A 26,312-nucleotide genomic window follows, 5' to 3' on the forward strand; every position below is an offset into this window, starting at 1 on the left:
GCTGCATTATATCTGACCGAGGTAGATTTACAGGCATAATTATTTTAAGAGTTCACCCATTTTATCCTGCCATCTTAAACAGAACATCTCCATTTTTAAAGCTATGTGCATTGTTTAGACAACAATGCCTCCATCAAATAAGCCTGCAGGCAAATCATAAGATACAGGTGGTACCTTACAGTTTTGTAGAATCAGGTGTGCTACTATAGCCTCCATTCCTGTCCCAGCTCTTGTCCTCTACCTCGACTTCTGTGATGTCCTCTCTGGCCTTGGAAAAATAGCTACAGGGTCACTGAGCTCTGGCCAAGCATCACACAGAAGAGTCAGGACCAGGAAGAAGAGGGAAATGTGGTAAAGTGATAGTTTATCTGTTTTAGGGTCATGGAGACACTAAAATAGAATGTATACATCAAACTAGGATATGTGCACCAGAGAGAGCTAACTGTATAAGATGCCTTATGTTTTGTAAAACATATAGATAAAAATGTAAAGACAAGCATCTTTTATAGAGCTTGGAAATTTCAAATGGTATTCACAGATCAAATTTAGAAAAATAAATCCATATTCAAAATGACAGTATAATTCTGTGTAATTAATAAAAATTAAAAAAAAAAAAACAAAAGAATAACTTCAGAATGGTGAAAGGCCAACTTCCAAGGAAATTTTGGGTAATGCACATGTCACATGTGCCTCGAACCTGTAAATGCTTATTTACTTCATGATCTGTTATTAAAATTTGACAGGAGAAGCTGATACGGAGAGTGACGATGATGACGATGAGGATGACTGTAAAAAGTCTTCGATGGATGAGGTAGGTTTCTAGGGCTTGACTTCTGGTCACAGAAGCTTTCAGCTAACTTGCCCATCCAGACTGCGCCCTCTGGATTGTAGCTCCTGGTCGCCTTCTGCCATCTAGTGGTGAAAAGAGTTTGAGAAATGAAGATGCAAACTGGTCGCTAGAGGAACAAGCATTGCATTAAGCAAAGTTCTCTATAAGGAACAGTGTTGCTGAGGCTGCCTTCCATCATATGTGGTATGTTGAGAATGAATTCAAAATTTGTGACCTCGGGCTTCCCTGGTGGCGCAGTGGTTGAGAGACCGCCTGCCAATGCAGAGATCATGGTTTCGTGCCCCGGTCCGGGAAGATCCCACATGCCACGGAGCGGCTGGGCCCGTGAGCCATGGACGCTAAGCCTGCGTGTCCGGAGCCTGTGCTCCGCAACGGGAGAGGCCACAACAGTGAGAGGCCCGCGTACCGCAAAAAAATAAATAAATAAATAAATAAATAAATAAAATTGTGACCTCCAACTGCCCGCTTCAATTTTTGAGGCAATTAAATGGATTGGCAATGGTCCAGAATCCAGAGAAGACATGAGCTTTGGAGAAATGTTTATAAACACGACATTAATTTCGTTGTTATAATTTTGACCCTTTTTTGGCTTATGGGGTCTTAATTCCCCCACCAGGGATTGAACCCAGGTCCCCGGCAGTGGAAGTGCAGAGTCCTAACCACTGGACCGCCAGGGAATTCCCCATTGTAATTTTAGAACCACTAGCGGTATCTACTGACATAAGCTCAAGCTTCCCAAATAACTTCATCAGCTCAGAAATATTAACTGCACAGAATCCAGAAACAAATCAAGGATAGGTCAATTGGAATTTTAAAACTTTGTTTTAGTCTTGTTCAAAAAGTTTAAGCTGAATCTGCTTTCAAATATATTAGAAAGTATCTGTCTCAGTATTTGTATCTTTACATTTTAGTTAATAAAGATAAATAACAAATAATAAGTTGTTCTCACATAATGTTCTTCCTCTTATAATTATTTCCTTTAATATAGTCTAAATTTTTGATTAATTATGTTTCCCCACTAAATTTCAACTCAATATCCAGAAGGAAAACTGTTACAGAGTAGTTTTTCCAGAATTATTTCAATTGTGTAAACTTTTTGTCAGTGATTTTTGATCATTTTAAAACTATCTTACTAGCTGGATGGCCGTTTGCAAATGAATATTTTCCAATTAATATTTAACCTTAATATTGCTACAGAAGTTTTCAAAAGAAGCCATGTCTCCATGTATTTTCTCTTCTAAAAATGGGAGAAAATATTAGATCAGCCTACAGAGGTCTGTCCACGTGAATACTGCAATATTGGCTTTCTTCTTTCTTAAATACTTTATCAAAGTGGTATGTAATACATAAGAGTAGCTAAAGTAACACCAGGTTTTACTATGTGCCAGATACCGTTCTGAGCTTTCACATAAATTAATTCATTTAATAATCACAAAAACCCTACATGCTGTTGGGACTGATTTTATCATAATTTTACAGGTGAGCAAGCTGAGGCACAAAACAGTTAAGTGACTTGCCCAAGAATGCACAGTTTCTAAGTGGTGGGCTTGGGATTTAAAATTAGACAGTCTGGCTCTAGACCCTGAGCTACTGACCTGCACTGTTTTGGGCTGCTTGCCTAATAGGTGCCCAGGAACCAGAAAGGGAGGAACAGAGGAATGTTTGTAAAAAAAAAAAAAAAGCAATATATGTTTGCCCATCCCCACCCACTTCCACCGGCAACGTTTTTCTATAACAGTTCGTGATTCAGCCAGTGGTCACCTAAATCTTACTTTTGTATTGTACAGTGAATTCTTGGTATGTAACTTCAGACATCACCTGTGGACTCCTTGCTTTGGCAGATGAGACACAGCTCAGGGCTTCTTAAACTTTGCTGTGCATTTGAATCACCTCAGTAAAATTCAGACTCTGGTTCAGGAGGCCTGCGCAGGGGGCTGAGAGGCTGCATCTCTCACAAGCTCTCAGATGGTGCTGATACCGCTGGTCCCAGAGTGCCCCGGGAGCTGCCCCTAAACCTCCCTCCTCCCATCCTGCAGTGTGTAACGTGAGGTGTTGCTTTTCCTTTCTCCCGTAATCCATTTTCTGTTGGCGATAATCGTTTTCAGAAGAGGCGTGAAAATCTGCTCTCTTGGGTCATTTGATCATTGCCCTGGGAAAACATAATGCTGACTCTGGGAACGTTATTTTTACTCCTGCTTCCAGGGGACCGCTGGGAGCGAGGCCATGGCCACAGAAGAGATGTCTAATCTGGTGAACTATATTCAGCCAGTCAAGTTCGAGTCATTCGAAACTTCAAAAAGTAAGTTTTCCCTGGAGAAAAAACCCTAATGTAGCATATGATGAGTATATTTTAAACACAAGGTTATTAGACCAAAAAATGAGATGCTTATTAGAACTATTCTATGAAGTCTTGAGTATATGTGTGAATTTACTATCTGTTTTTTTGTATATCTAAATAAATATATATAACTATATATAAGTATATTTTATGTGTGTGTATATATATATATATATATATATATATATATATTTTTTTTTTATTTATAAAACCATATGAAAAAGTATTCCATGATACGTTTTCCCAAAATTCTTAATAGAGCTAGAGGCCATACGTGGTTATCTAAAAGATATTAGACCAGAGTACAGCTAACTGAGTATTTTACATTATTTTTCGTTTGTGACCACATGGGCATTCCATCAATCATATAAATGAGAGTGTTGAAATAAACTATTTAACCATCCCCTCGAAAGGAAGCAATCAGAGACTTGATCAATATTGAATAGAAATAGAACCAAATCAACCAGTTCATCCACATTCCATTTGTTCAGCCTATGTTTTATATATTTAGGAGAACATATCATTAACTTCACATTACTTGGTGTTTTCCGCTCATCCAACTACCCATCCATACTGGATGCAAATTATATATGTACATTATCTCTCCTCATCCTAGAGAAAGGAGCCCTTTTATCAAATTGCCCTTTGTGTTTGCATGAACTGTAAAATACTATTAGGTTAAGAGAATCCTTGGGACAGTTTAGCTACTTTTATAAGCATATGCTCTTAAAAGCTGAATTTTTTCTTAAACACAGCAGTCTCTTATAAAGGAGAGTTTTATAGATATACTAAACTCTAAGCCTCTACATTAACACACTTATGTGTAATTGTATAATTTTTCCCACAAAGCCTTAACTTCATAACATATGGCATCTAGATCTCTACAACAAAGAATTTAACTTCCAGTAAGATTTATACATAAAGATTTCAACAGTTTGTTTGATGTTATAATTACTGGTGTTTCTTACTACAAGCTGTTCGTTGTGAAACATACTATAAAGTAGTTATTTTTATATTACTATAACTTCTTTTGGCTGTAAAACGAGTTTTCGTAATTCATGAGTCAAAAGCTCCCAGACAAGTAGCTAAACTGAGAAGGGGCTGATACATTTAGGTCCTTAAGAACCTGGTGACAACATCACCATCCAAAGATTTACAAACAAGTACTTTTCTCCCTGTGTTTTATATCATTTTCTCACTTTTTTAAAAAGAACACTGCACATATTTCACAAAGAACGTATTAAATTGACTTAATTTTAATTAGCAGTCATGCTTAAGATAGTCATATGAAAGGCTTTAATTATGGAAAGTGGGCATCAAAGAGGAAAGATGCCTCAAGGTAACTCAGTTTAAATCACCGAGCTCCAGATAACACATCTTAGTCTGTATGTAACAGTGTGATTTCTTTCTAGTTGGGAAGAGGACAGAGAAGCTGTTTGACTCTTAGTCTTTCTAAACTAAGATAACTTTGTTTGGTTTCTCTCACTCTAATTGGAAGCTTAGCTTTCACTTTCAAGATGTTTCTCTGTGTCCAAGAATATTGAGCCCTCTAGTACATTCACCTCTACAGCCTCTGTCATCTAATCTGAAAATGAGGCTATCAGACTGGAAAATGTCCAAGGAGATTTCTGCTTTAAAATAACAAAATTCTTATGTCAAATTAGTTGTTTCTAAAGGGTCTCTACAAAGTTGAGTCAATGACAGTGTGGGTATAAAAGAGAGTCAGCATCTAGCAGGAGTGTACACACGGTCTGTATTGTTAATTCTCAGTGATGGCTTCCAGAAAGCAATCTGAATGGATTTAGAGCAACAGATTCCCACAGGGCTCCTGCTCTTTTGACAAAATAGCTTTCCTGGCCACACTCTCTAAGTCTAAAATTCATTTTCCCACCCTAACGCCATCATGTCCCTAACTTGCCCAACACCTGGCCCAGGTAGCAAATATTAGAAGAGGCAAAACTAAGACTCAACTTTTGTTACAGGTAAATAGTCCACTGAAAACAACATTAAATATAAAAGTTGTTTGAGGATTCTTTGCCCTCAACTTCACAGAACATTTGTCTACATCTTATGTGCTATCATTTATAATATTGAATTTTATTTCTCACATTTTGTTGTTGTTGTTGTTGTTAACTCAGAAAGAAACAGAAGCTTTGAAATGTCTTCCTTTGTGGAAACCAAAGGACTTGAGCAACTTACAAAGTCTCCAGTGGAATTTGTAGAGTATCCTTGATTTGACGGATGTCTGCTGAATCGACAGGAGTGAAATGGTGTTATTTGTTTAATTTTTTGTCTTTAATAAAGGAGAAAGGTGCATGAGATGGCTTAAGTCTGTCACCTGGGCAATAAATAGTTTCAGGTTTCATATGTAATGGTGAGTGGGGTAGTCTGGCATGTGGAAAAGAGAACTGGCCTTGGAGTAAAGGAAGCCCAGATTTCCAGGATACCTTCAGACCACCAACCTCTTTATCCCTTGGTAATTTGCATAATCCTTCTGAGTTTTCTCACCTGTAAACAGAAATGATGATACCAGCTTTATGGCTTGCTGTTGGGTTATGGACAACATATGTAAAATGTGTGTGTATGCTTTATGCATATATAAAATATGACAGGTATAAAGTGTATATATTATATGTATATAATATAGACACATTTTTGGTGTCTCACATCCTTACATGTAATAGATGTCCAATCGAAAAATAGTTGGGATGATGATGATGAGAAAATACATTACTAATAATGGCTTCGTTTGATACTCCTGACAACAAAATTTTTTAATTTTTATCCCTGAATCAAAATGAAATGACACAGATCTTTAAAATTTTTTCATAAAACAAATATTAAATGTCCCAAACAGCCCAATTTCATGAAAGTCCTATAATAAAAAAGTCACCTTTAAAACTCATCAACAATAGAGGAAACAAGTGTAAACTCCATAAGCAAAGTGACAGTACATCATGATCATTAGTATTCATCAAGTACTAACTATGTGATAGACCTTTTGTTATATGTCTTATTTAATCCTTACAATAGCTGTATAATGTAGGAATTCACATCTTTTATCGATGAGGAAACTGAAGCACAGAAAAGGGAAATAACTTGTCCTGAATCATACAGCTAACAAGTTCCAGAATTTAAGTTTCAAACTCTATTTGGCCTAACTCCCCTGCCGAGCTCAGAACCTGAGCTAACCTCTACCAAACTTGGTAATAGAAATAGTCAGTTGTGTTTTAAAGACATAGCATCCTTCAATAACTTAAAGGTTCTCAGGATGGAAAACTGATGACGGTAGGAACCAAAATATGAGACAAGGTCAAAACCTTCTGTGCTATATTTACCTTGTTATCAATCATAAAGAGTACCACAGTCTTGGCCAATAGCATTCCCTGAGAAGGTTAAGAAAATGAGCAGAGAGCATTTCAAAAATAGCCGTACAGTTCATGATATCTGCTTCTGCCAAGCACAATATCATCCTGTCACGTGACTTGCTATGCTTGGACTTCCTCATGTGTCTTTAATTGCTAAGCCAGTCCTTAATAATCTCCACAAAATCACATTGACTCAACCATCTTTGCACCTCGTTACTTTTTACCCACAGGGCTCTGCAAAGGTGATGCTACATTTCTATTATAAAAGCACATTTATTCTGTTTGTTCAGAAAGCTTTTTACCTATTTCACCCACCAGCCCAGTGAGATCATCAATCTTTAATTCATTTCCCCAATGGAGAAAGATGGAAGGCAGCTTCTCAGCTAATATTATTGGCTAATTCTTTTTATAATTGTATTCACTACTTAACATGATGGTCCAGATATAACAAAATGCAGCTTAGCAGGATATATCCAAAAGGAACACGTGTGGATTCATCCAACTACATGCCCCAGCTCTTCTGGAATGCAGGCTGCCAAATGGTTGCACTTAATTTCCAAACAGTGGGTAAGTAGCACAATTAATGTTCATTTCCTTTCTATTATAAAGCCACATTTCCCCGTGGCTTTATAACCATTCCCAAGGAGAAAAAAAACTGTCAGACTTGACTGAAAAAACAAACAAAAGCACATTTTCATAAAGGAAATACCATTGCAAAAAAAAGTGAATTTTGAAAATTGAGAAATTGTCTTCAATGGTTTATAAACAAGTCTTTATTTCTACTTGTTTTGCATTATTTTCAAGCAAAAACTTTTATGCTTTTTAAAGTAATATGTATTTATTATAGAAAATGTAAAAAATTCAAAAATACCATAAAGAAAAGAATAAAACTGTGAGGAATGTTACCACTCAGAGATTCAACATTGTTAACTTTTGGCATTGTAATCTGTAAGGTTTTTTGGATACGCATATACATGCTTTTTCACTTAATAACTTGTTTAAATATATATATATCTTTATATATATTTAAATGTGATACAGAAACATGAATTTTAATAGCTGTATATTAAGCACATCTCACAATTCACTAAAACCCATTTCCTATCACTGAACGTTAGGGTATTTTATTCCTGCTATAAATAGTGCCCTGAGAACAGCCTTGAATATAAATTGTCAAGTCTATCTCCTAATGTTCTTCTGGAACAGCTCCTTGAAATAGAATTAAAAGAAGTGAACGTTTTAAAAACCTTTCTGCACAATGCCAAATTGTCCATCAAAAATGTTGTACTAGGGCTTCCCTGGTGGCGCAGTGGTTGAGGGTCCGCCTGCCGGTGCAGGGGACGCGGGTTCGTGCCCTGGTCCGGGAGGATCCCACATGCCGCGGAGCGGTTGGACCCGTGAGCCATGGCCGCTGGGCCTGCGCGTCCAGAGCCTGTGCTCTGCAACAGGAGAGGCCACAGCAGTGAGAAGCCCGTGTACCACAAAAAAAAAAAAAAAAAAAAAAAAAATGTTGCACTAGATTTCTCCTCCACCAGCAATGTATAAGTTGTTCTCTGTCACTTGAGATCTTGGTTAAGTATTATCATTAAATAATAATAATAATAATAATAATAATAAATTCAGAAAAATACCTCCTTGTCCTTTTTTATTTCATTCCTTTGATTATTGTTGAGGTTGAACATTTTAAGTATGTGTTTTGATTTTTACATTTCTGCTTTTATGAATTGACTATTCAGGACTCTTGTCAATTTTTCTATTCACTTATAACAGTACTTTTTATATAAAGGTCATGTTGTCTTATTTTGTAAAACAGATGAGATCAGGTTGATTAATGTTTTATTTTATGGAATCTTGGTTTACTCTCATGATTTCAGGCTCCACACCCAATGATCCATCCATATTTACTCCTATTTCTTTCATAGTTTCTTTTTTATCTGTAATTTAACCTGTTCATCCATACAAATTTAATTTTCATGTATAATCTCAGTAAGAGATCAAACTGAAATTAAAGTTTATTAGATGTAGCCTTTTATATTTTTTTAGTTTATTTATTTATTACTTTATTTATTTTTGGCTGCGTTGGGTCTTCACTGCTGCCTGCGGGCTTTCTCTAATTGTGGAGAGTGGGGGTTACTCTTTGTTGTGGTGCATGGGCTTCTCATTACAGTGGCTTCTCTTGTTGCAGAGCACGGGCTCTAGGAGCATGGGCTTCAGTAGTTGGGGCTCGCGGGCTTTAGAGCACAGTCTCAGTAGTTGTGGCGCACGGGCTTAGTTGCTCTGCGGCACGTGGGCTCTTTCCGGACCGGGCCTCCAACCCGTGTCCCCTGCATTGGCAGGTGGATTCTTAACCACTGCACCACTAGGGAAGCCCCTAGATGTAGCCTTTTTAGTTGTTAATTTGGGTACATTTTTTCAATGTATAGTCTTCTCCATTAATAAATTTTTCACCCTCCTGGAGCCACTAACTTACTGTTATTATTATAATGTTTAATAATATGGTTTAATACATGGAAGTGGAAATTCTTCATGGCTATTAACATTCAATTCTTCTTTCCTTGCCAGTGGGATTCTTTTTCCAAGTAAATTTAGTTTAATTGTTATTATCTCCTGCACTGAAAAGAAAATGAGATTTTGATTAAAATCACATTAAATTTATATTTGTTTAATTGTTATGTTCCCCTCTCCCCCACTGGAAAAAAATGAGATTTTGATTAAAATCCCATTAAATTTATAAATTCATCTGAAGAAAACTGACAACTTCTAATTTTTAGGGGTTTTTTTAATCACAGAAAATTATTATATCAAGTTTCTCAACAAAATCACTCATCTTCATTAGAGGTATTGTTTCTCTAGATGAAATCCTTTTTTTAACATTACGTTTTTCACAGATTGTTTCTGGATATTGATATTTGTATATTTATTTTATAAATAAATGTATTTTATAAATGTTCATCTTCCTAAACTCATAATAACCTATTTTGCCAGTAGATTTTATTGTTTTTTTTCATATACACAGTTATAATAATTTAATCACATCTACTTTTTCTCCCTTCTTAGTGCCTTGGACTGACCATTCTAAAATAATATTAAATAATAGTATTAAGAGTGGGCACTTCCTCTTCATCTTAACACTAACGGGAATTTCACATTGTGATACCAATGAGTAGATGCTGGCTGTGAATTTGAGACAGATAGTCTTTTACACACTAAATGAATCTACACTTGTTTTAAGTGACAACAGTGTTTTAGGAATTTATGTTGAATATTATTAAATGTCTCTTTGACATCTATTGTGATGATCGTATGTTCATTTCTTCTTTTGTGAGAAATGTGATAAATTATATTAATAAATCTCCTAATATGTAAGTATCCTTTTGTTCCCAGGATAAATTCTATTTGCTTGTATATTATTTTTTAGAACATATGTTTTGCTAATTTATTTTTTAGACTTTTGAAGTTATTTTTTTTTAAGTATGATAAGTCCATCATTTTCTTTTTTTGGTACTCTGTCCAATTTTGGTATCATAGTCATATACCTTAAAAAATGAGAGATAAAATTTCACTTATTTTCCCTGCTCTAAAAATGGTTTGTTACATGGAACACTGGAATGATTCTACCATCACTTCTTTACTGTCCACCTAAATAGACTCAGATAATATGGAGGAAATTGGCAGTTTCCCAGATTCCTTATGACTTTAAGTATCTTTTTGTTTGTTAAGTTCTAGCAATTGCAACAAATGTAGACATTTATTTCATACATTGACTGAGTCTTAGCAAAACTGTGACCAGGAATCTTTGTCCATTAGAAACTAGTCAGTGTGTGATTACATACTGGTAGTAAATAATCAAAGAAATGAAAATTTTTTTTTTTTAACTTTTTAATTTTACAAATTTAATCAGTTATACATATACATATGTTCCCATATCCCCTCCCTTTTGCGTCTCCCTCCCACCCTCCCTATCCCACCCCTCCAGGCGGTCACAAAGAACCGAGCTGATCTCCCTGTGCTATGCGGCTGCTTCCCACTAGCTATCTAGCCTACGTTTGGTAGTGTATATATGTCCATACCGCTCTTTCACTTTGTCACAGCTTACCCTTCCCCCTCCCCATATCCTCAAGTCCATGCTCTAGTAGGTCTGTGTCTTTATTCCTGTCTTACCCCTATGTTCTTGATGACATTTTTTTCTTAAATTCCATATATATGTGTCAGCATACAGTATTTGTCTTTCTCTTTCTGACTTACTTCACTCTGTATGACAGACTCTAGGTCCATCCACCTCATTACAAATAGCTCAATTTCATTTCTTTTTATGGCTGAGTAATATTCCATTGTATATATGTGCCACATCTTCTTTATCCATTCATCCGATGATGGACACTTAGGTTGTTTCCATCTCCGGGCTATTGTAAATAGGGCTGCTATGAACATTTTGGTACATGTCTCTTTTTGAATTATGGTTTTCTCAGGGTATATGCCCAGTAGTGGGATTGCTGGGTCATATGGTAGTTCTATTTGTAGTTTTTTAAGGAACCTCCATACCGTTCTCCATAGTGGCTGTACCAATTCACATTCCCACCAGCAGTGCAAGAGTGTTCCCTTTTTTCCACACCCTCTCCAGCATTTATTGTTTCTAGATTTTTTGATGATGGCCATTCTGACTGGTGTGAGATGATATCTCATTGTAGTTTTGATTTGCATTTCTCTAATGAGTAAAGATGTTGAGCATCCTTTCATGTGTTTGTTGGCTGTCTGTATATCTTCTGTGGAGAAATGTCTATTTAGGTCTTCTGCCCATTTTTGGATTGGGTTGTTTGTTTTTTTGCTATTGAGCTGCATGAGCTGCTTATAAATTTTGGAGATTAATCCTTTGTCAGTTGCTTCATTTGCAAATATTTTCTCCCATTCTGAGGGTTGTCTTTTCGTCTTGTTTATGGTTTCCTTTGCTGTGCAAAAGCTTTGAAGTTTCATTAGGTCCCATGTGTGAAATGAAAATTTTTAAAAGAAAATATTTTTTCTTTCTTATAACTGAAAAAAGAAGAATTTCACCACTTCACCACTGTTAGTGAAGTATGAAGAAGTCCATCCTCAAAAACATGGATTGTAGGTTTAAAGTGATTTAAACTTTCTGAAGGGCATCTTAGCGAGAATTATCAAAAAGCTTTTCCAATATGCATATTTTCTGACCTAGAAATTTCACTCCTAAGAACATCGTTAATGATGGCTTCAAAGATTTCATCACAACGATGTTCATCAAAACATTATATGTAATGATAAAAACTTGGAAGAGTGGGGGCTGTTATAAACCGTGTATTCAGACATATCTATTCAAAAGAAGTTTATACAGTTGTTAAAATTAAAGCAGACGAATATTTAATGAAATGGACATACTGCATTTTCAAAATATATTTGAAGTAGAAAAACAGGATATATACCAACCTGTTGGCAGTGGTTTACCTCTGGACTTGGAGATGACAGCTCAATTTCTTTTTCTTGTCTGTATTTCCTGTTTCTATAATGATTAAATCTTTCTTTTTAAAGGAGGAACAAAAGTGAACTGTAATACAATCTTTCTTTCTTGCTCCAAGTAAAACTACAGTCACAATAAAGTTTGTGTTTTTGATATGCAGACCTGGCTATGCAAATAAACATGGGAATGTATGAATACAATGGGAAAAGTGGCTACAGACTGAAGCCAGAGTTCATGAGGAGACCTGACAAGCACTTTGATCCATTCACCGAAGGCATTGTGGATGGGATCGTGGCCAACACTTTATCTGTTAAGGTATGTGCTACCCTATCACACAATTGTACCCAGCAAAAGTCTTCAACACCACCTATTTTGTGTAAAGTAGTTCAGTCATGAAGAATTTAATTCCCAGCAAAGTCTTCACTTCTTTCTTACATTTTTTTTTCTTTAAGGACTAAATCTGAATTAGCAGTTTTCAAAAGCTACATGCATAAAGTAAAGGGACTAAGCCCAACTTTTAATAGGATAAAAATCAGACCCAAAATTAATAAAACTAGTTGGTGAGATTCACCATGGCTTGTCCTTTCTTTTGGTGTAAAGATCCCATGGTGAAATTTACCACGAAAATTACTGACTCATACTGAAGAAATCTTCTGGCCATTCCCCCCCCCCCCATTAGTCCTAGGAAAATAGCCACACTGAGCAAAGTTAGAGAAAAAAGTATTCTCTCAATAAATTGTTAAATATTGAATAAAAGCTCTCAAGTTACCATAGCATGGCTTTTGAAAATCTATCAGAGTATTCAGGGATTTATAACACGTAGTAATGATATTAAATACAAGAATCATGTCATTAAGCATACATAAGACCCTCAAAAAATTAATTCCAAATGATTTCTGCAGTCTTTGAAATTGATGTTATGGGAGATACAGTTTTTTTTTTTTTTTTTAGCTGTGAGATAACATTTTTAACACTATGAATGGGAAATCATTTTTATAAAGAGCTTCTTACATGAATCCTATAAGCCCATGGTTGTTGTATTTAAGTTTCATTTACATTTTAAAGTTTCATTTCTTTTCTGTTTAACTGGATAAGTGCAGCACTAAGAAACATTTTTTTAATTGGGCATAAATGCAATTTTCCAATTGACCCTAAACTAAAGGCATATAAAGAACTGTGCAAAAAAAAATGCTCTGTCACAATTTCACTAATTTATATCTACCCTAATCTTGTTGAGCACATTTTACTTTAAAATTTATGTCATTTACACCAACGATTAAAAATAAAATTGCAATGAAGTGTCTCACAGTGATATCATTTGAAATTATTTCACACTGTATATCTGCAGAGTGAACTTGGCAGAATCAGAGCTTCAAGATTATATTTAGTTTAGGAAATTGTTTTCAGCAGAGGATGTTTAATTCCTGTCAAGTTTAAGATAAACTCTTAAGTATCACACACTGATAAAATGTTATTTTTAGAATCCTTGTCAATTGTAGTTATAGTTGGGTCAACTTAAAAATATTTTGACAAAATAATAATCTTTTGTCCTCATTTGTCAGCTCATCTGGTTTTATATTTTTGCTTGCATATTTATTTTTTCTTGAAAATTCCACCATGACAATGTAAGCAATTATAAACAATGACATAGAGACAGGATTATAAACAATGACATAGAGAAGTTGAGGGGAAACAGTTGAGTTCCAAGCAGGTGTACACTGCTGCTTGAGTCCAGAATGGAGACAGTGTTCTGGAGATGTTAGTGTCCTCTGAATGGACAGGCCATGATGCATCAGAGACCTGAAGCTGAGTCCTGCCTTCAACATTACATCTGGAGCCAGGATGTGGCTCACTTCCGCCTAGTACTATCTTTGTTTTGAACCCCTGACATAGACTTCATCGTGCCAAGATGGACTTGTGAGCTCCAGTGATGTTCCATCATCCTATTTTACTGATGAGAACATTGAAGCTCAGTGTCATTAATTTAGTTAAGGACTCTGCTTTAATCAAAATATTAAGTACATAACATCTTTGATGCCTCTGAATTCCCAATGTGACTCGCTTAACTTGGAAGTTTCAAACCTGTTGTAAAATGTCAGCTAAGTTGTTCTTAAGAAGAACCTGAAATTAAGCAAAGAGATTGTTGCCTGCAGGTCTCATGCACCCAGGCAAAGAGAACATTCAGGAGAAATGAGCTGTCCCAGGGTAAATTCAGACAGCCTCTTCCTCATGGCTTTCTCTCTATCTTGTATGGCATCTCTGACCACATCAGCATATAGCTGCCTTTGGCCTCACTCAGCCTCTGATGGCCATCCTCAGGCCACCACTTGTCTCATTTCTGGCCCAGCCACAATCTTGGTAATTTTGTCTGCTTTCACCAGCCAGAGCTCAGAAAGTGAAGGTTTGTCAACAAGACAACCCAGATCAGATCTCTGGGTCTGCTCCATCAGCACTTGCTTTCTTGCTCCCCTCTCTGTTAAAGCAAAGGACACCTCAGAGTCTGAAAATTCAGTTAGAAAAAGAGGCAGACGTGGGAGACATTTTATGAACATGTAATTTTAAAATCTCATTTAACTCCACAATATTCACTAATTTTATAGCTAGGCAAAGGATACCCACAACTGTGTGGATGGCTAACCAGGTGAGGTTAGGAGTGATGATAAATTGGGCAATGGTTTAAGGTCATTATTTGTTTTCAGTATTTTTTTTATCATCATTGTGGCTTTTTATTTAAAGTGTAACAGCTTTGAGAATTAGAATAGCATGATGTTATAACCACTCTTTCAATGTGAATTTTATGAACAAGAGGAAGTTTTTTAAATGCTAGACTTTCTAGTGTGTTATGTTTTAAATTTGTACTCTTAAATGACCTTTTAATTTCATTTACAATCATGCTAAAATGAGAATTTTCTTCTCTTAAAACATTTTTAAGTATTAGAAAAACATTTATATTCAGATAAAGGCTCTACAGATCAATCTTTAACATTTAATAGATGTATCTCTCAAATGCAAAGGCATAATCTCATCAAACTTTTGATACTTATTCATTTATTTCCTCCTATAAAACTTTGTCTTATTAATTGACTTCTAACCTCAGCATTTTCAGTATTCCTCTACAAATTCCTTAACTGAAAAATAAATCATATTTGTAGTCTGGTTTCTATTTTATTTTGATTATGGTTCAACATTCAGCATCAGCATTTGTACCTCCCTAAAGTATTCTCTTATATCATTGTTATTCATTTATCAAGAGTTCCTTTTTTATTATTTTCTAGATTATTTCAGGTCAGTTTCTCTCTGATAAGAAAGTCGGGACTTATGTGGAAGTGGATATGTTTGGTTTGCCTGTGGACACACGGAGGAAGGCATTTAAGACAAAGACATCACAAGGAAATGCTGTAAATCCTGTCTGGGAAGAAGAACCCATTGTGTTCAAAAAGGTCGGTCTAGTGTCCTTAACATGACATGTTACTGCATCTTCTAGGTGTTTTACACTGGGGAAAAAAATAAAATGAGGAATCATTTGTTGCTTCATTTGAGAATTTACACATTAATAATGCAATAGCATTTTCAAAGCTATCTTAAAAACTATTCAAGATTTCCATGAGTCACTTTTTTTGGATTTTTCATAATTGCATTGTAAATCAATTAATTCTAGAATACCTCATTTGGAAGGCCAGAATAAGATATAAATTTAACTCATAGCCTCTCATAATACAAGTGATAAATGATACATTTTCACTATAATTCAAATGAAGTAGAGTGGGAAGTAGGGAATAGTATGGTAGCCGAGAGAAAGGAGGTCCATATTTCCTTTAAAAAGTATATTAATTAAACTCCCTAGAATCTCCAGCCACTGGTGCTGGTCTTTGTAGCTTGTCTGGAGTCTGTCTGATAGAGTTATAATCTTTTATATTCAACTGGACTTTCCCTCTGCCTTCACCAGAAAGCAAATCTTTTTCACACACAGAGGAAGATGCTAAGTCCAGTAGAAAGTAGAGTGGATACTTACCACACCCTTTGCTTTTATCTGGCCAAAATATCTACAAAGGCAGTCTTTTGTGGAGAGAATATCTATGGTAAAGGTCTCTGTACTTCAGAGTATTTTTAATATGCTAATTGGATTTAATAATACTGTCTGCTTCATAGAGTTATTATAAGTATTCCCTAATACACTGAAAACATTTAGAAAATATCGAACACACTGAAAAATCAGTAAATGTTAGTTTGTTTATGTTACTAAATAAATAAATATTTAAGGATACAATTTGCCTCATGTTCTTGACATGGGATATGTGTACTCCGTATGTTTTACATTGGGGGGAAAAAGTGAGCAATACTTTTGGCTAACTTGGGAATTTACAAATATATAAATCAATCCCATTCTGAAAGTTATCCTTAAAAGCTACTTCTTAATTTTTGCTTTCGCTCCAAAGTATAAAAGTAATTTGCTTTTAAAATATAATAGTGAATGCTCAAACAGTGAGAAAACCACCAATTCTTGGTATCTAAATATAGAACTTTTGTCATTTCTACCTTGAGAATGTTCATGTCAAAAGAAAATGGTCTATTTGTTGAACAGATTCCTCATTTGGACAAGGTGAGGGAACATAGATGAAGCCATATCTCTGGTAATCCTTCTCTTTTGGAAAATCCAAATTATAGACCAACAACTTAACTTTTTATCAATTTGCTCAGTAGAAACTTCTTGGATTTGGAAAAGCGGGGCCAGTTAAAATAATACCTTTCTAATTCTTTCTTGCAGTTGCTCCTACTTGTAACCACATGTATTGTTAATGTCCTATAGGTAGTTCTTCCTTCTCTGGCCTGTTTGAGGATAGCAGTTTATGAAGAAGGAGGTAAATTTATTGGTCACCGAATCTTGCCAGTACAAGCAATTCGACCAGGTATGGATAGCGTGGTGAGAAACTTTTTATCAAAGTTGTCGAGAAAACCATAACTGCCTTACATGATTGTTAAAGAATGATCTAGGGGGCTTCCCTGGTGGTGCAGTGGTTGAGAGTCTGCCTGCTGATGCAGGGGACACGGGTTCGTGCCCCGGTCTGGGAAGATCCCACATGCCATGGAGTGGCTGGGCCCGTGAGCCATGGCCACTGAGCCTGCGTGTCCCAAGCCTGTGCTCCACAACGGGAGAGGCCACAACAGTGAGAGGCCCGCGTACCACAAAAAAAAAAAAAAAAGAAAGAAAGAAAGAATGATCTAGGAAGCTATTTGTTGCTTTGTTACGTGAAAAGGACTATAAATTTATGTACTTAAATCTGGCAGTTTTATGTTTTTGTGATATGCTATGATCAGTAGGCAAGTCAACTCTTGCCAGTTAATTATGTGTTACAAACTATCTGAAGATTCAAAGGCTTATAACAAGTGTTTTATCTTCATGCTCACAGGTCTGTGGGGTGGCAGGGTTTGGCAAGTCTCAGCCATGTAGCTGTGCTTTAGGCTGTGGGCTGGGCTGGGCTTAGGTCTTCCCACAACTGCTCATTCAGGGGCCCCAGCTGAAGGAGCAGTGGCGTCCACAGACATCTCATGGCAGCCCAGTGGAATGCATAAGGGCACACCTGTTTCTGCAAGTGCATTTTAAGCCTCTGCTTGTACTACATCACTAACATCCCATTGTCCAAAGCAGGCTAAGCCCCAAGCCAAGAAATCATATACAAGGTATAAATTTGGACCAATAATTCAATGTATGACATATGGTTTCAAATTCTCTCTTGTGGGGATAAACATAGTGAAAGGAAAAAAAAAATCAGCATCAACATTGTTTCCCTGTCTGATGAGAAAAATAGTACCTTACCACTCAAAACCATATGATTAAAATGAGAAAGAAGTGAGTTGTTTGTCACCCAAAGTCACCTAAAATAAACACACATGTCAAATAGATGTTCCTGTGTTACAAGAAAATATGATGCACAGTATGATGTCACCCTCCAGGCTATCACTACATCTGTCTGAGGAATGAGAGGAACCAGCCTCTGATGCTGCCAGCTCTCTTTGTCTACATAGAGGTGAAGGACTATGTTCCAGATACATATGCAGGTAAACAACCTAACTCAAAAGGATATTTCCATCTGGGGTCATCCATATTTTTGTGACTTAGTGGAAAGCAAAATGGACCAAACAAAGGCAGGAGATGCTGGCCTCAGAATTACCTCTATGTTTGTATGCATGTTTAGAGGTAAACTGATCAAGCCTTTGTGAATAAATTTTAGTTTAATTTAAGTCACCATAAAGTATTGACCATTTTTATCCATTGGGTAATAATATTCTCATGGGCCCAGTACTTTCTAACCAGTGCTACCTGATACTATACAGTCTATCTAGGCCTGTGCAATGAATTTGCCTTCAGCCAGTTTTAGAACCCTGATCCTTTCCATAGGTGAAATCCTAAATTAGAGGAATTAACTTATGATGATGTCAACCAGGAATCATAAATTTAAATGCTTATACTGTCAAGTGGCCTGAGTGCAAGATACTGGGGAGTGGTGGAGACTCTGGTAATCTTGGAGCACATGCCCCATCCAAAGATGGCAGCCATAACTCACTCCAGCTAGACAGTATCATGTGCAAATGAGACCCATATTGCCAAGTCATTGAGTTTTTCAACAGTTTGGAAAGCAGTCTTCTTATGTGAAATGTCTCCATTATGAAACACCGTTTGGCCCAAATAAGACAGGTGTGTGGGTCTTGCTGGAATGCATGAAACACTCAAAAATAAACTATAAAATTTGGAGTATTGAGGCGTCCTGAGTTGGAGCTTGTCCAGTTTGGCTCTCAGAGATGACCTCCTTTGAGTTCTCTCTTCCTGAGTGTTCAGCAAAGGGTCCTCACTCTTGTCTATTTCCAAAATGTTGGATGGATAAGTAGATAGTCATATGGGTATGTGGAAGGATGGAAGATGGGTGGTGAATCAGTAACTGGATAGGTAAGTAAATAGATGATGAACAAATGCATGGATAGATGGGTGATTGAATGGATGGATGGATTGATGGATGGATGGTGGATAATCAATATCTCCAGGACCTTGGATCTAAAATGTCTCTTCCCTATTTAGATGTGATTGAAGCTTTGTCAAATCCAATCCGATATGTGAATCTGATGGAGCAGAGAGCTAAACAACTGGCAGCTTTGACGCTGGAAGATGAAGAAGAAGTAAAGAAAGAGGTGAGAGGGTGTTCTAGTTTTGGGCACAGCGTGAAGCATGATTACCACATCTCGTTGCTGGCTTTGCCTACATAACGTCACCCCTCAGGAGAAGAAAAGAGCACATTGGAAAACCACTTTGATGGAGTTCAGCCTCATCTTCCAAAACATCTATATGATACCCTGAATTTTTCGTATTTCATTCTCTTTTGGCATTCTGTGGCCACCACCAGCATCTTATTTTGTGACCACATTAAACAGTACACATCTTGCTGTTTCAGGGGAAAGTTTCTAGATAATTTCATGTTGATTAAAGGTGAATAAGGCACTTAAAAAAGAGGATGATGATCAAGTTATTTGGTGTTTTCTTTTGTCTTTAATTTAAAGTACAGGGTTTTCAAAGTGCTTTTGTGATTTCTTACAATACATAAGGTACTTAACACAGTGCCTGGTGTGTAGTGTGAGCCATGAAGTCATTACTATTATTACTGTATATTTATGTATTATAATACATATTCCCAAAATAATTGGTGTATTATTCTAAATTAGATGTCATTATGCAAAGAATAATTAAAGAAGGTTCTAGAAATATTAGAAGTAAGTTTAAAAATATGAAGCCTCTGTGTAGACTGAAATAGAATTTAATGATTATTGGAGATGACAGCAATATTATAAATAGTGATAGAAACTAGCTATTTTCATATTTCATTTGAATGTTCAGAGGATAAATTCAGGGAACCATGAGAAAAATGGAGAGTTATCAGTATAGAAAAAAAACCTTGAAAATTGTTTGGGTAACTATAACTAATAGCAAGTCAGTTAAAATTGACATTATTTATTAAATCATCTTTTTCTTATTCCAAAAGAATAAAGAAACCTAGACTTATCATAGAAAAAAAATTAAAATAAAAATGAGAAAAGAAAATCCCAAATAATTCACCTATAATCCAAACACCCAAGCCACCTAGAGATAACACTGTAACTATGGGGTATATATGTAGCTCATCTTTTTATGCACAATTAGTACTTTTTCATAAAACGGGATAATATTCACAATCTGTGTTTTAACCTTTTATTTTCACTTAATGCAAACATTTTGCATGTCTTAAAATATTCTTCTAAGACATGACTTCTAATAACTTCATAATCTTCTATCATACATATGTACATAATTTATTTTTCCAATCTCCTATTGTTGGATATTTTGAATGCTTCACTATTTTAAACAGATCTTCAGTGAACATCACATAAATATGTTTCTGAGCACATTTATGATTATTTCCTTGTTTTTTGTATAGAATTTTAGAAATTTTTGATCTAAGATGCTGAGTTAATTGAACATGAGAGAAAATGAAATGTAAAAAAGAAAAATATTTAACATCAGAGTAAAATTTTCTGGGCTCTTATTTATGCTGCAGGCATCATATCCTATAGAACCAATAAATACATATCATCCTCTGTGATGAAATTTAGACTGGAAAGTTTTATAAATAATGCTTTCTGCTGTATGCAGTATCATAGGGAAATTTTACACTGCTGGATAATTATGCCTAATGGTAGACATGAATTTACTTCCAAATTAGGAGTTTGGGATTAACAGATACACACTATTATATACAAAATAGATAATCAACAAGGACCTACTGTATAGCCCAGAGAATTCAATATCTTGTAACAACCTATAATGGAAAAGAATCTGAAGAAGAATATATATATATATATATACATATATATATATATATATACATATATATATATACATATACATATACATATATATGTATAACTGAATCACTTTGCTGTACACCTAGAACTAACACAACATTGTAAATCAACTATACTTCAATTTTTTTTTTTTTTAAAGCTATTTGGGGAGAATGTAATACTAATGGTTATAAAAATACAGAAGTAGAATTTTAGGTTAACATTATTTTAGTTTCTCCTCTAAAAATGATGATCATAAGGATTTTCAGTAATGCTGATTAAACTCAAAGAATATTTGAACATTTTCAATTTTAGAAATAATTTTAGAGGCACTGAATCACATAGATTCCATATGGCAATAGAGAAAATACAATTTTTTGCTTTGAAATGTCTAAACCCTTAACTGATCTCTCTTTTTTTTTTTTTTTTGCGGTACGCGGGCCTCTCACTGTTGTGGCCTCTCCCGTTGCGGAGCACAGGCTCCGGATGCACAGGCTCCGGACGTGCAGGCTCAGCGGCCATGGCTCACAGGCCTAGCTGCTCCGTGTCATGTGGGATCTTCCCGGACTGGGGCACGAACCCGTGTCCCCTGCATCAGCAGGCGGTCTCTCAACCACTGCGCCACCAGGGAAGCCCTGATCTCATTTTTAAAGCTTGAGAAAAACAATAATTTGCCCTACCATGTAATGCTGGGAGAGGAAAGTCATTTCACACCTTTGAACACCAGTATGCCCTTTATCTTGTCTTGTAATAATGTCAGTTTGTTTGAATGAGGCCACTGAAAATAAGTAACTGTGGTTTTCTCAAAAGGAAATTCTATCTAGGACATGGTAGGCACTGGAGACACTATTTTAGCAGCAAAGACTTTTTTAGTATAATCCTTTTAACTTGGTAGTTATAAAGGTCATTTCTATTTGAAAATGAAAGACTTTGTTGGACTACAAAATATTCCCAGAATTGAAACAGTCTAATAAGTTATCTTCATAGAGTACTTTGCAAACCAAATAAGTAGGGAAGTTGAAAATTCCCCCATGCTTTGAACAGCAGACATTTTTTCAGATCATGTGAAATGATAGATGATAGATGATAGATAGATAGATAGATAGATAGATAGATAGATAGATAGATGATAGATAGATAGAATTACAAATATGTATATAATTACAGTATATAATTGGAAGTTAAGGGATAACAGAGATTTGAGTTGCTGGATTTATTTTGTCTCTTTTAAAGTCACAATTCAGGATGGTGTGTTAGTAAAGTCATAGAAGGTTGCCTAATCTGAATCATAACAAAGGCTTTATAATATTTACAGTTATTTCTCTAAATAAAATATTGTTTAAAAACAAAGAAACATAAAGGCCTCTCAGCAATCTTGCAGATAGTGTTAACACTTTTGGTTATGTCCTTCTAGCATGTTTTCTATGTATATATTTTTTTCTTTACAAAAGTTCTTAATTTAAAAAAAAAAATGTTCCACAGCCCTAATAGTTTAATGTGGTTAATAGAGATGACTAATGAGACATCAGTAATATTTTTATTTTCTATTTTTAAAATACACCTCTAAAGAGAATAAAGTAAATATCCAATGTACTGACTGCAAAATATTATGTGATATTCCAAATGCAATATTTGAACATAACTTGTTTTTAGCACATCAAGGAGTGCAGAAACATTTTACTGAGTGCTTACAACGTACCTGGCACCATTCTGAGCCTTTTAATGTTTATTAACACGTTAAGTCCTAAAACATCCATATTTCTTAACAAGTATTTTTATTGCCATTTAACAGATGAAGAAACTGAGGCACTGAGAGATTCTGTTCCTTGTCCAGTGCCACACAACTACTAAGGAGCAGAGCTGGGGTTGAAATCCAAGCAATCTAGCTCCAGAACTCATGTTTCACACCAACACTTCTAGAAGTTTAATGTGCAGACCAAGGCATCATAATAACATGCTGATCCCATCTGATAACATGGGTCTGGACTAGGGCCTGAGGCTCAGCATCTCTGACCAGCCCCAGGTGATGGGGTAACACTTCCATTGTCCACACCTTGAGTAGCAAGGGTCTACACTACACCACATCGCACTACCTCAATAACAAAACTGTAATTTTCTACTAACCTTTAATAAGGACTAGCCCTTTTTCATCTTTCTGTCCTCTGTAGCAGGTCACCTGGATGACTGACCACAGAATATAAGACCTTTACTTTAAATAATAATCCTTTGAATTGAATTTTCTGTTGAATCAAATGTCAAGATTTCTCCCTTTAAATCACTGGATATTTTTAGAACTTGTTCTTCAGTAAGTTAGGTTTATATATGTGGGATCTATTCAGCTAGTTTGTACACTGCCTACTGGCCCTTTATCACCTGTGTGTTCATGATACAAGTGAAGGTGTGTGAGTGGTCTTCACATCCTTTTGATATTGAAAAGAGAAAGCTGTTTGGTAGTATTCAAATTTCATTTATTCCAAGAGGCTTATTTTTTTAAGTTGTCAGATTCATATGCTTTTATAAGTGAGCTGAAATTTATCTAAAGTAATTAATTTCCTAATTCTGTGTATGGCACTGTGGGCATCTTCAATGGGATTGATTATTTAAAAAGAAAAAGCTCCTATGGTATGGTATGAATTTTACCAGTAGGATAATCCAACAGCAAAAAAAAAATCCAAGGTGGTGCTCTCATAAAGTTAGTGTTTAAACTTAATAAGGCCTTGGGTGTCATTTAAATTTTCCCAGATGGGAGCTTGATGCTTTACCCACTGTCCAAGAACTTGGCACTAAAATCAAAGATGAGGTTTAGTGGTCATTTTGGGTTCTCTTCCTCCTCAAATAATGATTTAACAAAATACCAACTTACATAAAAGAGAAACAGATAATAGAGGTAGTTGGGGAGGTGGGAGGGGTTATGCTTTGGCTTATAAAAAGCTCTAAGTCCTGGGGGTGTAATGTACAGCATGGTGACTATAGTTAATAATACCGTGTGTATACTTGAAAGTTTCCAATAGAGTAGGTCTTAAAAGTTCTCATCACAAGAAAAAGTTTGTAACTATGTGTTGTGATGGATGTTAACTAGATTTATTTGTGGTGATCATTTCATAATATATACAAATATGGAGTCATTATATTGTACATCTGAAACTAATATAATGTTATATGTCAATTATATCTCAAAAAAAGTCTGTACTTAGAAAAATACATACACTAAATAAATGTTTCTTGATAATGATGGTGATAGTCCCATAGTTTGATAAAAAAAAGTATTAAGAAATTTTCTCTTTTAATATTTTTAAATTATAGGGCAAGGCCCATTTCATTCTAACTTTTCACTTGCATGTGTATAAAAATATGCCACATACATCACAGAAGTAATGTCATGTCATTTTTAAGAAAATTTGTATGGAGTCACATGAATTTATTTTCTGCAAAGACTCAGAAGTGTAGTATTCCAGGTTTAAGTAAAATACATATGTGCTGTGATCTAAAATAAAAATTTGAAAGAAAAGAAAAAACATACCAACTTACAGAAACAATAGTTTCTCACCATACATGAACTTTAAAGCATCCAATAAAGTAGGAAGAGAAAGTTTGCCTTTTAGGTAACGGCCTTTAGATAATGACCCTGTCCCTTTCATTTCTACAGAGTTTTGGAGTTTACAAGGCACTTTGATTGGATACCCTGGGTAAAACTGAGCCTTAACTAGGACAAACATATGGTCCCCATTTTTAGAAGAGGGAACAGTTGCTTATAATGATAGAGTGACTTGCTTAGTATCAATGGCCAATAAATGGAGGAACCAGGGTCGTTTTAAATGAGATCTCAAGAGAAGACCATATATTCACTTGAGTTAAAACTACTCAATGAACAGTTCAATTCCACTGCTGTTACAAACCTCCTCCATAACAATTTTTAAAATTTCAATGGATTCTAATGAGGGGCTTTGGTTTCTTCTGCCTAAAACAGCGATGAATCCAGAATCCATGCCATGACCAATACCATAGAGATTATAAAAGCATGACTAAATGACAAAGTTTTTCACTCTGCTTTACAGCAAGGTTTCTCAAATTTTAACGTACATACAGATCACTCAGGGATCTTGTTTCAATACAGATTCAGATTTAATCGGTCTGGAGCAGGGCACAAAATTCTGTGTTTCTGACAAGATTCCAGGTGATGCTCACGCTGCTGGGCTGGACCATATTTTGAATAGCAAAGCTCTCAGATTTTAGTATGTATCGGGATCACCTGGATGACTCCTAAAAGCACAGATTGCTGGGCCCAACCCCAGGATTTCTGTTTCAGTAGGTCTGAGGTAGACCAAGAATTGGCATTTCTAACAAGTTTGTAGTGATGCTAATGCTGCTGCTCCAGGGACCACACATTGAGAACCAATGCTCTGGAGCCCTGCATCTGTCTCTCACAAGCACCTGGCTCTCCCCACATGGAATTGAATAACCATTAATTCCATCCACTCTAAAATGTCAGTTCAATCTCAGGAACCTGGGAAGAGCTACGGGAGAAACTCTCCTTGGGGAATTGTCCAGAATCTGTTCTGTGAGTGATTGATGATAGTCTTTGACAAATGATTTGCTCAGTTAATATAAAAGATACATTTCCAAAAGATGAATGTGAAGGGTGTTTGGCCCATGTTTTCTTTAAAGGAGGAATCCTTGATTTCTGCCTAACTCAAAGAATTCATTTCTGCTGATTTCTTTGGAGACTGTATCAAAATATTTCCAACAAATTAAAGCTGGTAGGAATGGTAACATATGCAACACAAAATAGTCAGCAGAGCTGTGCCCTGTTACCCTTTAATTTCTTTCTAAATAAGCTGTTGCAATTATGAACTAAATGCAGATTCTCTAGCCACAGACACAGAAAGAGCAGCATCTTCATATTTTTCACCCATTGATTCATTCATTGAAAAATATTTTTTAACATAACATTTAGATGGTTCTTTAGTTTCAGGATTTTGTCACTGATACTACATCTATTGATTATACATGAGGAGGAAACAAACTGTGGATGTCTTCATGCACTCATTTAATAAAAGTTTTTTTTAACACGCTGCATCAGTCACCATGCTGGGCAATATACAGATATAATGATGAGAAAAATCAGATGATCTCATAGTCCTTAAAGTCTGGAGAAAGACTGTAATAAAAATTTACACATATGCTTGTAACTTGCAGCTGTCACTAAGGCTTCAACAAAGAGATACCATGTGAATGCTGATGATTTCTTTGTATGATGACACATATGATGACAAAAACTGAAGTCAACAGATGAATTTATTCAGCTCCTTAAAGCTGTCTTTTGTTTTAACTCACTTTGGTAAACTCTTAAAAATATCAGAGTTTTGTCATAATTTATTAGAAAAATTTTCAAACATACACAGATGTTGAAAAAGAACACCC

The 26,312-nt window shown here is 35.6% G+C and overlaps 1 protein-coding gene across 4 annotated transcripts in view; it reads left to right on the top strand.

Moving 5' to 3' along the window:
* PLCB1 (phospholipase C beta 1) overlaps window positions 1-26,312 on the top strand; it is a 687,466-nt gene that overhangs the window by 553,471 nt on the left and 107,683 nt on the right. For all 4 annotated transcript variants that reach the window (XM_060120282.1, XM_060120283.1, XM_060120284.1 and 1 more), the window contains 9 exons: window positions 744-811; window positions 3,053-3,149; window positions 5,327-5,411; window positions 6,999-7,123; window positions 12,187-12,341; window positions 15,302-15,466; window positions 16,834-16,933; window positions 17,979-18,083; window positions 19,099-19,208. In XM_060120282.1, the coding sequence (XP_059976265.1) occupies window positions 744-811; window positions 3,053-3,149; window positions 5,327-5,411; window positions 6,999-7,123; window positions 12,187-12,341; window positions 15,302-15,466; window positions 16,834-16,933; window positions 17,979-18,083; window positions 19,099-19,208 (1,010 nt within the window). The remainder of the gene's footprint in view (window positions 1-743; window positions 812-3,052; window positions 3,150-5,326; window positions 5,412-6,998; window positions 7,124-12,186; window positions 12,342-15,301; window positions 15,467-16,833; window positions 16,934-17,978; window positions 18,084-19,098; window positions 19,209-26,312) is intronic.

This window comes from Mesoplodon densirostris, chromosome 16 (assembly GCF_025265405.1).
Source record: "Mesoplodon densirostris isolate mMesDen1 chromosome 16, mMesDen1 primary haplotype, whole genome shotgun sequence".
Taxonomy (NCBI): domain Eukaryota; kingdom Metazoa; phylum Chordata; class Mammalia; order Artiodactyla; family Ziphiidae; genus Mesoplodon; species Mesoplodon densirostris.